Genomic DNA, 12,639 nt, shown 5'->3' with positions numbered 1-12,639 from the left:
TTCTCTTGAGTGTATCTGTTTCATGCCTCAAAACTGTCTGAACATGCTATTTCCTGTCTGGAATTCTTTTCACGGGCAGCTCGAGAGTTACCTTCTTTGACTTTTTGAGTAGACTTAAATTCTTCCTTCTCTGCTTATTGATTCTTGTGCTTACCTTTATCATAGCAGCAATTACGTCATTTTATCTTTTTGACCACTTTCCTGCTTGGTAAACTTTTTGAGCTTTGGGATTTTTATCTTTTCATTGATATAAATCTAAGACCACCTGTAGTAAGAAACTTGGCACTTAGTAGACAGTAAATATTTACTTAGCAAATGGTCAAGCGTATTCTTTTTAAATGATGCAATGCCTTCCACCCCTTCTACTGCCCCCCCCTCTGCCACCAAGACACATCTTCTTACTCTCAACTGATTATGGGCTTCTTTCTTTGGGAATTAGATTTGGAAAGCTTGGGAGTTTGTAGATGTGCCACAAACGAAAACTGTTAAGAACATGTTATATCATTCTGATAAACCAGATATTTGGCAATATGAATGGTGCTTAGTTGAGTTCATTGAGCTAGAACATGCCGTTCAAGGTCTCTTTATTGTGTGTAAAGTGAATACAAGTGAGTAGCAGCAAGAATCCACGTTGTTCGTTCATTTTTGGTTTTACTGGTGTTTGATATTTACTATCAGTGTTACCATTTTTTAAAGTGAACATTGTAATTTTCACATTACTTGGAAATAAATCTTTTGTATCTCAGTTTCTTTTGACCTAGAAAAACATTATTCTACTGTAGGAAATTGAAACCATGACATTGGGTAGTTTGCACAGGGTTTTGAGGCCAGTTGCAACCAGGACAAAGAGCCTCTCTAGTTTAGAGATTTTTTATATACAGACAGTTCCATTTCCTGATTTAACAGTGGTTCCACTTGTGATTTTCTTTTTTTTTTTTTTTTGGTGAGGGGGGCTTCGTGGTGGTATAAGAGTGAGGTGCATTCAGTAAAAATTGTACTTGGAATTCTGAATTTTGGCCTTTTCCCAGGCTAGCAGTATGTGGTAGGGCACTCCTGATGCTGGGCATGGAGCCTCAGCTACCACTCAACTGTGTGGTCAGCAGGGTAAACAGCTGATACTGCTGCTTGCTGCATGTTGTTCAGCTACCATGTTGGCAGGCTGGGTGTGTTCAGTGCATTTTTTTTTTACATGTAGATGGACACAATACCTTTATTTTATTTGTTTATTTTTATGTGGTGCTGGGGATCAAACCCAGGGCTTTACACATTTTAGGCAAGTGCCCTATCACTGAGCCACAACCCTGGCCCTGTTCAGTGCATTTTTTAATTTATTTGTTTCCATGTGGTGCTGAGGATCAAACCCAGGACCTCACATGTGCTAGGTGAGCGCTCTAGCACTGAGCCACAACCCCAGCCCTGTTCAATGCATTGTTGACTTACGTTTTTTCAACTGAAATGGTTTATTGGGACATAACCCCATTGTAATTAAGGAGTATTCTTATTGCTAATTTAGCTTTCTTCCAAGGCCTTCATTTTTGTTTCTTTTAGCAAAGTAATAAAATATTATTTTCATTAAAATATTGATGTTCCTTTTTGCCCCCAGAGAGTAATGCCTTCTAGCTTTTTTCTGCTGTTGCGGTTTTTCCTGAGGATTGATGGGGTGCTTATCAGAATGAACGACACGAGGCTTTACCATGAGGTACCTGTTCTCATTTTAATGAACGTGCCAGTTGATATGGGGCCTGTTAATGTTCCACTTTCACTCTGGGAATTGGAAATTAAATAATTCTTTCTGTTAGATGACATATTTCTGACTTTTGGGTTTGTCTCAGATTCACTGTTGGCTACACATTGTTATCAAAACATCACATCTTTTTTCAGAAGTTTTGGTGACTGAAAATGTTTTCTAAAGATACTGTATTTTTTTAAATACATGACAGCGGAATGCCTTACAATTCTTATTACACATTGTATGCACTTAATCTATGTTTAAGAAAACTTCCCTTCAACTTTTTCCTTTGTATATAGTACATATTGTTCATATAATGTCCTGACGTTAGAAATACCAATCAGATGGCCTCCTGAAATCCGTATTACTTAATTACATCGATAGCTATTCTAAAGTTTGAAAACTTATGTTCTGTCTAAAGTAACTGTTAGCATGCATTTAAAAAAAAAAGTGTTGGGAGGGCTTAAACTATCAAGAAAACTCTTTCAGTAGCTTCATCTCAGCCTTTTCTTTCTGAATGAACTTTTAACTTTGGGTTTATGATTATGGAGAGGAGGAGTTAGAGAATAGACCGCTGGTATTAGTCATGGCAGCCACAGTGCTGTACCTTTATATCTTATCACAGGCACTGGGAATCAACGCTATTACCACCCATTCTATAGGCGAGGTGCCCAAGGCAAAGAAGAGTCAAGCAGTGCCCCCAAGTTCCAGAGTTAGGAGGCAGCAGAACTGGAATTTGAACCCAGTGGTGTTTTCCTAAATCATTTACTTAGGATTTTTTTTTTAAAGCAGAGACATACTGTATTTTTCTCCTCCACAGAGAGTGAAATCTAAATCTTAAGAATATTGTTTTAACTTAATTAAAATCTCTTGCATATCTTATTTATACACATACCTGTATTTTTTCAAAGGACACCTCTGCTTGTGTTTCTTTCACCTGGTAATATTAAATTTGTTTACATATGTGTATCTAGCATTGCTGTGACTTACAGGGATTGGAAATATGTAAATCAATGCAAATAAATTTATTGCAACTTTAAACATTTTAAACATAGGCAGACAAGACCTACATGTTACGAGAATACACATCACGAGAGAGCAAAATTGCTAATTTAATGGTAAGTATTTAAATTTCAGTTTTTAGAAATTGAATTTTGTTTTAAGTATGGTATCTTCGTAACCATGCCCATTCATTAAATTTACATCTGTAGATTGTCCATTCATTCATAGAGCTCCATAGGATAAATCCTACTTACTGGAGCATAGCATTTTTTTTCCTACATTTTTTATTGGTGCATAATAGTTGTTCATAATGATGGGATTTATTGTTACATATTTGTACATGCACACAAGATAATGATATAATTTGGCCAGTATCGCTCCCCAGTACTTCCCCCCTCCATCCCCTGGAGCATATCATTTCTGAACTTGCCTCAAATACAAGAACATTTGGATTTGTTAGATATAGGCCATCATTCAGTCTAATTTTCACATTTTATTCTGGAGAAACTGAGATCCAGGGGTGTGACTTCATCTGAGCCATATAGCTGGTGGTGGAGCTCCAACTGGCATCAATTAGGTGTACTTTCCTTGTGTACCTGCTACTTGAGAATTCCTTTCCACAGTCTCCTTTTTTCTTCCTAAAATGTGATAATTCTTTACTGTGACATACTTTGGTATAATTTTCCTATAGTTTTTGCTCTTTGGGGACTTGGGAAGAGCTTCCTCAGTACTTAGGGATTTATAATGAATTGCTTAAAAAGTAATACTTTTCTACAAACTTTGGTATTCTTTTTTGCTGTGAGTACTTATTTCTGTCTGGGTATTTTGAATACTGGGTTAGAAAAGTTGCCCAGATTGTGTTCTAGACAACATAATGGGCTGTAACTAAAGACTAATGCTTTAAGTTACCAAAGTAACAAGAATAGGGGATTGAATTAAGTTGTATTAAATTCTTATGACATTTATGGGAGCTTTATAAATTATCTAATTCTGTGGTCTTTGCATTCAATAAGAGAGTTGAATGATTATTTTTAGTAGTACTTAATAATATTTCTTATATGCATATGTTGCACCTGATTTTGAAATTGACATACTTTGAGAATATTTGAGCCAGAACATTTTCAAAAAGTGACAATGCACTGAGTGTATACTAATGTGATTTATGTATTTCCTAGCATGTCCCACCTTCCCTGTTCACGGAACCTAATGAAATATCACAGTATTTACCAATAAAGGAGGCGGTTTGTGAGAAGCTGGTATTTCCAGAAAGAATGGATCCTAACCCTGCAGACTCACAAGAATGTACACCTGTGGAATAGAATGTACTACAGCATATACTCACCATGGAATCTGACTGAACACTTTGGCTATTTGTAAGGGGGTATTTTTATTATGAGAATTAATTGCCTTGTTTATGTGCAGATCTTCTGTAGCCTTAAAGGAAAAAAAGTTAAAAATAAAAATTGTTGCAGGCAGGTCCACTCAACCGCTGTTTGTACTGTCTCTCCAAATTCACACTTCAGATTTACACATTCTGGAGTTAAGTTTGGATTTATGAATTATCACAGAGTGGGACTTCAGAGTGGGGACATAATCTGCAGCCATCATGAAACACTGACTTCTGCCATGAAGAGGTTACTTGGTCATTGAATCCTGGATTGTGCATGTTCATGTACTGGCTTTGGCTTTGGGCTTTCCAATGTTTATTTGCACTTATGGAGTTGTGACTTGCCACAGTTTAATGATCCTCACCCACAAAAATTTTCAAATGTATCTACCCCCTATTATATATACCAGTTTCTTTTGAATTACCTTTGAGTTTAAAGAAAGTTTTAGACATGGAACTGAAATCCATCCCCCTAGTGTTTTGGAGAACTGAAGCTGTTATGTACGTGGAGACTTGAACCTAGGGTGTCAGAGCTATCTCTAGGTGCTTTTCAGCTTGGGGACCTAGCTAGTTCAGGAGCTATATAAAAATAAATTTAAAATCCATTTGTTTATTTTGATGATGACCCTTTAAACATTTTATATTATTTTCTGCCTTTCTAGATTGTTTTCATAAAGTAGAAAATTATGTAAGCATCAACTAAGGGATTACTTGAAATGGATTTTTACAAATGATTTTTTAAAGGACAGGGAAAAATCACCCCCTTTGTTCTTGAAATAACTGTTGTGCATATTTCCACTTGATGGAAAAACCGTTAAATAAGAATCTTTAATTGAAAGCATTAGCAAAGCTCAACTCTTCAAGTATTGGCCTGAAGATAAGGTTTACTGAAAAAATACACTTGGTTATTAATCATTGCTCAAATTTTGTACATTATTGTGAGCCAGTCAGGGTAAATTGGTCACATGTAGTTTTGGTATGTGTCTGCCTTCTGCATTACCTCCAAGGTATAGGAAATCAGAATTTTGTGTTCTGTGTATACTAAATATACCTGTATTTAATGCTTTCTTTTAGGATGGGAAAGTATGTACATATATACGTACATTGCACCCAGCTTTGTTTTATACACTGTGCAGATCTAAACACAAAAGACTCATAAGAAATGAAAAACTTTTAATAATATTCATTAGTTATAGTTTCTGGGCAACATCATTTCACTCATTGTGTGAGTGTGTACACATGTGTATTTTTTTTTAACTTTTTGATATAGATGTCTTGTCCCTGAGTAGATTTAGATTACTTATTTTGAGAATCCATTGTTAAAAATTATGGAGAATTAAAAGAATTGACTTTTTTTCCTTAAAGAAGGGTAAGTGTGCTTCTGAAAAATTTCATTAGTTTATTCCTGTGGGGGATAACAAGAAAATGTGTATTTGGCCATTGATAAATATGATATATACCATTTTATATTTATTTGTTCCAAGTGTCTTTTTGTAAGAGGAGAATAAACAATAAGGAATTACTGATCTGTGTTTTGATGTTTAATTTCTTTCAGCTTTTTTTAGAGCTTAATGGAAGAAGCTTTCTCCATTTGAGTTTGGTGTTTAGGGTATAGCTTTCTCATTTGTTCCGCATGTTTTGAACTTGGTCAGCATGGCAGGCAAATTCTCCGTGCAGATGATAAATGAAAACCAAACAGGTAGTTCAGAACATAAACCAGTAGTTTTCCTTGAGGTTTTCATACCTCTTTGCCTCTCTGTTCCCCAGTATTTCTGTGGATATTTTGATTAGCTAGTGTTTTCTGTGCATTAGTTCTCTGTTCTCTGTTTTTGAAAGAGGAATGCCTATCATATGTGTCATTCCGTTTTAGTTTTGAGTACTGTGTGCCCATATGATTCCAGATATAAGGAATTACAGTAATGAAAAGATTCAATGTTGTTAGCTCTCCCTGGGTTCCGTATGTGGCTTCAAGTAACCATGAACCATGGATCAGAAATATTTGAAAAAATATTAGATCGCACTGAACATGTACAGACTTTTATTTTTGGTGCTAGACCTTTAACCCAGGGCACTTCACCACTGAGCCACATCTCCAACTTTTTTCATTTTTCATTTTGAGACGGGGTCTCACTAAGTTGCTTGGGGCCTTGCTGAGTTGCTGAGGCTGACTTTGAACTCATGCTCCTATCTCAGCCTGCTGGGCTGCTGAGATTACAGGTGAGTGCCTCTGTGCCTGGCACCTGTTCAGACCTTTTTCTTGTCGTCATTCTCTGGGCAGTACAGCTTAACAGCTACAGGCATGATGAATTACTTGGGTATTATAGATAATTTAGATGTGATTGAAAGTGTATGTGAGGACGCTTGTAGGCCAAATGCTAGTGCTAAGCCATCTTAAAAGGTACTTGACCATCTGCATGGGAATCCTGGACCCAATCCTTTTGTTTTCATGGAAGTAAAGTCTACTGGTGGAGACAAAAATAATTACAAATCTCAGTAGGTACAATGATAGAAAACAAACATTAACTGACTTAATAATATAAAATCAACTTTAGTGTAGGTGATTGGGATTCTGCTTCTGAAGAAGTGTTAGAAAGCCTCAAGATACTGTTATTATTGACCTAAGGAGACAAAGCTGGGTGATCTACAAAACCACCTTTCCTTGAGCAAATCAAACAGACCACACGACCAAGCCAAATTCCAAAGAGTGCTGTGTCCTCCAAGGAGAGAGGACTCAAACTGTAGGGAGAATAACAAGAAAAAGAGTGGCCACTGTGGAAGCAGGTAAGAACACAGCAAAAAATTCAATTCATTCTAAAGACTGTGTGGATTGGCGTATCAGTTAGGAGGAGCTGAAGGCTCAGTTGAAGAGACTTCATACACCCTCACAGTTCTTTCCCAAGGACCTTGGCCTGGTGCTCATAGGAAAGATTGGAGCAGACCAGGGGACCAGAACACCCTGGGCAGTAGTTCAGACATGCGATAGGTAACTGAGGTAGAAAGGAAACCTTGCCCACTTCCCCACGCCTTCTCTTAAAGGATACAAATGCCTAAGTTTGCTTTGGGGAGGAACAACAAACCATACCACCCCCAGGCAAAACTCCATTGCTTCTGGTGGAAGAGTATTGGCCAAATGGGTTGCATTTGTGGAGGGGTGGCAAGGAAGGGGAGCTAACAGGACCTTGGAGGAGGGCCAGGGTTCCACATGTAAACAGAGTTTTGCCCCCAGGGGGTGGGCATGGAATTCTATCTCACACAAGACCAACAATAGGTTTAAGGTAGAGTTTGGCTGCTGTTGGGAAATGGGAAAGGACTGTTGACCCCTGAAGGTCAGACACAAAGACTGCCTAAGACTGAGGCTCACCAAAGTCAACAAGATACCTTCTGTCCCTGAATGAGCCTGTGCCCTAGGTAATGAGGAGCACCAAGAGTAATTACGATCCTCTGGGATGCAGGGATCCTTGAAAGTTGTGGTGGGCATCAATCTTCCTGCCCTCCAGGTGTGCTGTAAACACGAGGTGAAGCTGTCAGCCTCTGAAGGGATTTGAAGCCTGCGGCGCAACAGTCCAGTCCCAACCCATCGAACTCCTGTCTGCATCAGTGATCCCAAACCAGTGATCTGACAGAAGGGGACACATTGCCAGTTGTAAACACAGTTGGCATCGTTCCTTCTGTAACACACGTGATGTCTGGATTTTAATATAAAAACCCAGTTCAGAGGTCAAACAGATATTGCACTATTAGAATTTAAGATGTATATTAATATATCTAGTGAGAAATCAGAAACTAGAAACTTGAGCAGAGAAATGGATAAGAAAAGAGTCAAATGGAAATTAGAAAAATAAACCAAGCAAGTCTACTATATCAGGGAAAATCCTTCACACAACTTGTTACAGCTAAAGAAACAATTGGCAAACTTAAAGGTTCCTAACAATTATCTAAAGTGAGGGATGAGAGCAGAGGTGGAGAAACAGCACAGAGCATCAGAGAACTGTGGGACAAAGTAAATAGTTTAAAATCAGTCCCCGAGGAAGCCGGCAGGCTAGGGCAAGAAATACCAAGTGAGAATGGCCAAGAACTGTCCAAGGTGAAGGAAGTTGTAGGTGCTAGAATTTCACACAAGTCCCACACATCATAAGTCAAACAGTTGAAACCAAAGTAGTGGTAAATGTCTTGATGACAGAAGAAAAAGAATCATTATAGGCAGGAAAAGAAACAGTTAAGCAGACTTCTTGGTAGGAACTATCCAAGCAAGAACACAATGGAATAAGTGTCCGCCTGTATGGACTTTGGCAGTCCCCACTCTATGCTAACAAGGGAAAGCCGAACCAACTGAAAAATCAACCACTCTTGGATTCAAAGTGATGTCACAGGCAAATTGCTACCCCCAGAACTGGAGAGACCTCCAGGTGAGTAGAGAATCACAACTGAAAACAAACTACATGGTTGGGAAAAAGATCCCTGAACATGTCCCTGACATGAGGACATGTTAACAGGGATTTCCAAAGCAGAAAAAAATAAAAGAGAGGGAAATATCCACAGACCATCCCAGGTGGCAGGACAGCCTTCTACAGTAGGAGGTGTAACGTGAGCATAATGGGAATACCAGAAGAACACAGAAAGGAAGGAACAGGAAATGATTAAAGCAACAAGGATTGGGCCTTCAGACAAATGTAGATCTCAAAGCACAGCTCCCAGAAGCTCAGAGAGTACCACACAGGATAAATGCCAAAAGACTACAACCAGGCCCGCCATATTTTAAAAGTCTTGAAAGAGGAAAAAGATAACTACCATGAAAATAAAATTTGCAATCTTTTTTTCAGAAACCATGCAAGCAAGGAGTGGAATAAAATATTTATGGTTGAGAGAAAAAAATGACAACATACAATTCTATGTCCTTTCAAATTAGCTTTCAAAATTATAGAAGAAATATGGTCTTTCTTAGAAAAACAAAAGTTGGGGGAATTTGTCAGGAGTCTTGCCTTATAAGAAATGTTAAAAAGTTCTTGGAGTAAAAAATAAATAAATAAAAATGATATATCAGAAATTGGAGCTACTTAAGGAAGAGTATCTATCATCATATGTTATAAGGAATTGGCTCGTGTGTTATGGAGGCTGAGAAGTCTGCAGTCAGCAAACTAGAGACCCAGGGAGCCTATGACGTAGCGTTTGTAGTTCTGAGAGCCCCGAGAGTTGGTGGTGTGAGTTCCAGTCCACAGTCCAGCAGGCTTGAGAGCCAAGAGCAGCCAGTGTTTGCATTTGAGTCCAAAATCAGGCCAAGACGGTACACAGAGTACAAGTGCCCCAGCTCCCTCCATGCCCTGTTCTACCGTGCCAGTTCAAGTAGGTTTCATAAATGTCTCCAGGGGGTCCTCTGTGCCACACCATCCCCAGAAGGACCTTTGAAAAGCCAAGTGTGACCAGAAGGACCTTTGAAAAGCCAAGTGTGACCAGGCCATTGCCCTGCTTTCATTCTCTCAAGTTGTGGTAAACTTGCAGCAAAACATCCCCAGAGAGATTCACCGTGGATGGGAGTATAAATGGACCAGGCTCCTCTCCTGTGTGGGACAATCTGAGGCCTATAGGCAAGTCCAGGCCTCAGTGACAAGTGTGTTGTCCTGGGACAACTAGACTTGTGTTCCTAGGAGAGACTGGGGAAAGGTTGGTATTTCATGAATCACTGAGGGAAGCTGCGGGGTTAAGCATGTATGAAAAGAAACCAGGGTCGTTTCTTCACATCTACTGCCCGGCCCTGGTTCAAACAGCATCGTCACCAGCCAGCCTTCCACAACAGCCTCTGGAGGATTCCAGGTTAGGGGAGAGCCTCAGAGACCCGGAGGAAGTGCTTTAACTGGTCAAGACCCCGCGTCATCATTCATGAAAACTCAATTAGGACAATAGCCTCTGCTTTTCCAGCTGCAGAGGAGCAACCTAAACCTGAGCCGTGAAAGGACAAGCAGGAGAGACATGCGTGACATGTGTGACCCCAGGACGGGAGCCTTCCACCCTCTGCCTCTGAAGCTCTTACCTGAGATGGTCTGCATACAGCAGCACCAGAAGGACTCTTGGTTCCTAGTACGATCAGTGCTGAAATCCTGCGACTCCCATTCTCTTGGGCTCCCAGAGCACACCGACGACTGGAGATCTGAACTTGATATGTGCATGAATACATTTGAAATTTTAACGTGTTTAAATTCCACCTGTAAGTGTTAGTTGAGCAATTATGAGCAAAACACAATGCCTAAATCACGGGGTGCCTCATTCCAAGGGTTCCAGGCCAGCCTTCGGTGACAGCCAAGGTTTTAAGTGAGGAGTGGGACTGGCTGACTGTGGCCCATGATGAAGCTGTGGTGGAGGCAGGGTGAAGGCGGGAGGCCATTCAGGAAGGACTGCAGTCTTCCTTCATGGAGCAAGTGAAGTGGGGCTGAGAAAGAACGGAGGGTGGAGGTGACAGTGAAGGGGATCTCCCTTGCACACGCAGGGTTTGATGTGGGCGGCCCATGATGGGCAGAGCCCAGGCAGGCAGGCAGGGGTGCAGGGGGGCTGTGCAGTGGGGGCCGCTGGAGAGCGTTTTCTTGCCCTGGTGAGGGAGGTGTCACTGGCCTTTGGGAGAGAATTGCCACCAAGGAACTACAGAATGGGGCTCCAGGGAGCGGTGGGTCTGTAGTCTTCAGAGGGGACGAGGCCCAGCTCCCAATTCCTGGAAGAATAATTAGCCCTTGTGTTCATTTAAAAGGAGAGAAGCCATCTGGCCATCATGGGGGTCACAGAGCTTTCGAGACAGGTGGATGGGGTGGACCCTGTGCAGGACGGGGTCTGGAGCGCGGGGCTGTCCAGGCCTCCCAGGAGTGGGTGAGGAGGGCAGGGTGGCCGCGTGAGTGACTGCTCCAGGCCCCACAGGACTGGTGGTGGGGTTGGAGCTTGCTCCCATCGGGGTGCCCGTATTAAGGGCAGAAGCCCGGCAGCCAGAGGAAGCGTGACTGCCCTGCATGGCTCCCTCTCCCAGGACCTCTTGGGCCTCCACCCTTCCCTGGCACAGGCTGCTCCATGCGAGGTGTTCTCTTACCTAGCCTGCTGTGGTGGTGGCACTGCCAGGCCACCCTTTTCTTCTCTCCCTTCCTTCCCTCTTCCTCTCCTCCCCATCTCTTCTCTTTAAAAATTTATGGAGGTGAAATTTGCATAACTATTTCACAAGGAACAATTCAGTGGTATTCAGGTCACTCACAGTATTGTGCTGTCTCCACCTCTGTCTAGTTCAACACATTTCCAGCACTCCAAAGTCCAGTCCAGTGCTGCAGACTGAATGTTGTAATTCCCATTGTGATATGTCTGGAGGTGGGACTCGTGGGGGTGATTAGGTTATGAAGAATTAGTGCCTTATGAAAAGAGACTCCAGAGAGATTCCTTCACCATTCCACGCTGTGAGGACCCAGTGAGAAGAAGGACACCTAGAACCAGACACCAATGTGCTGGAAACCTGAGCTTGGACTTCCAGCCTCTAGAACCATGAGAAAGAAATTTCTGTTGTTTATAAGCCCACGCATTTATGGTGTTTTGTTATAGCACTGAACAGAATAAGACACATTAAGTAGTTTCTCTTTTTCCCTCTTGTAACCCCTGGGAATCACCAATCTGTTTTCTGTCTATGAATTTATCCATTCTGGATATTTCACATAGATAGAATGTGATGTTTTATGATCTTGTATTGAAGATTCCTTCTCTCAGCCAAGTTCTACTCCATCAGTTCCCCAATTTTAACCAAATCAAACCTCTTAATGCATTTGTAGCTGGAATTATAGTGGTGTTGCTTTTTAAAATCATTTGTTAAAATTTTACATTTCCACAAAGCTTGTAACAGATTAAATTTGTTAGTCTCCAGTGTTCACATCTGGGAAGATGGGACACACTGGGTTAACCGCAGCATTTGTTCACAAGACTGCACGAAGGAGGGCAGCCATTTTAGGTTTGGAACAAGGCGCTGGACAGACTTGGCTTTTGGCCAAGCCAGTTCAACTTTAACCTCTGCTCTTCTGCCGCCTCCCTCCTTCGAAACGCGACGGGGTGGGCGGGGCGGGCACAGGGCACACGCAGGTGGGCGCCCTGGCGGGTGAGACGGTCCCTGGGCGGGGCCAGAAGGAGGGGAGCAGCCGCCTGGGCGGGGCTTAAGGCAGGTGGAAGGCTCCTGGGCGGGGCTTAAGGCAGGTGGGCAGGTCCCTGGGCGGGGCTTAAGGCAGGTGGACAGGCTCCTGGGCGGGGCTTAAGCAGGTGGGCAGGTCCTGGGCGGGGCTTAAGGCAGGTGGGCAGGTCCTGGGCGGGGCTTAAGGCAGGTGGGCAGGCGTCTGGGCGGGGTTGAAGGAAAGTGGGCCGGTTCCTGGGCGAAGCGAACGGCAGGTGGCTCCTGGCGAGGCTGAAGGCACGTGGGCAGGTCCCAGGGCGAGGCGGCAGGTGGGCTGGCGTCTAGGCTGGGCGGCAGGTGGGCAGGTCCTGGGGCGGCGCGGCCGCAGGGCACGCCGGGCAGCAGGTG

The 12,639-nt window shown here is 42.3% G+C and overlaps 1 protein-coding gene and 1 long non-coding RNA gene across 5 annotated transcripts in view; one reads left to right on the top strand and one right to left on the bottom strand.

Annotated features, from left to right (window-relative positions):
- Tiprl (TOR signaling pathway regulator) overlaps positions 1-5,644 on the top strand; it is a 21,186-nt gene extending 15,542 nt beyond the window's left edge. For 3 of the 4 annotated variants that reach the window (XM_046430196.2, XM_046430197.2, XM_058574481.1), the window contains 3 exons: positions 1,604-1,699; positions 2,785-2,847; positions 3,907-5,644. In XM_046430196.2, coding sequence (XP_046286152.1) covers positions 1,604-1,699; positions 2,785-2,847; positions 3,907-4,050 — 303 coding nt within the window. In that variant the 3' untranslated portion in view covers positions 4,051-5,644. The remainder of the gene's footprint in view (positions 1-1,603; positions 1,700-2,784; positions 2,848-3,906) is intronic. The other variant, XM_058574480.1, reaches the window with a different exon arrangement.
- LOC124083490 (uncharacterized) lies at positions 2,537-12,639 on the bottom strand. The gene is made up of 3 exons (XR_006848756.2): positions 11,182-12,639; positions 10,144-10,315; positions 2,537-3,369 (listed from the first exon to the last, which is right to left on the bottom strand). It is a non-coding gene; the product is annotated as an uncharacterized LOC124083490 (long non-coding RNA).

This window comes from Marmota monax, unplaced genomic scaffold (genome assembly GCF_021218885.2).
Source record: "Marmota monax isolate L192 unplaced genomic scaffold, Marmota_monax_Labrador192_F-V1.1 WCK01_AAM20220418_F8-fsc00055, whole genome shotgun sequence".
Classification (NCBI taxonomy): domain Eukaryota; kingdom Metazoa; phylum Chordata; class Mammalia; order Rodentia; family Sciuridae; genus Marmota; species Marmota monax.
This window is presented reverse-complemented; position numbering and strand designations above follow the sequence as displayed.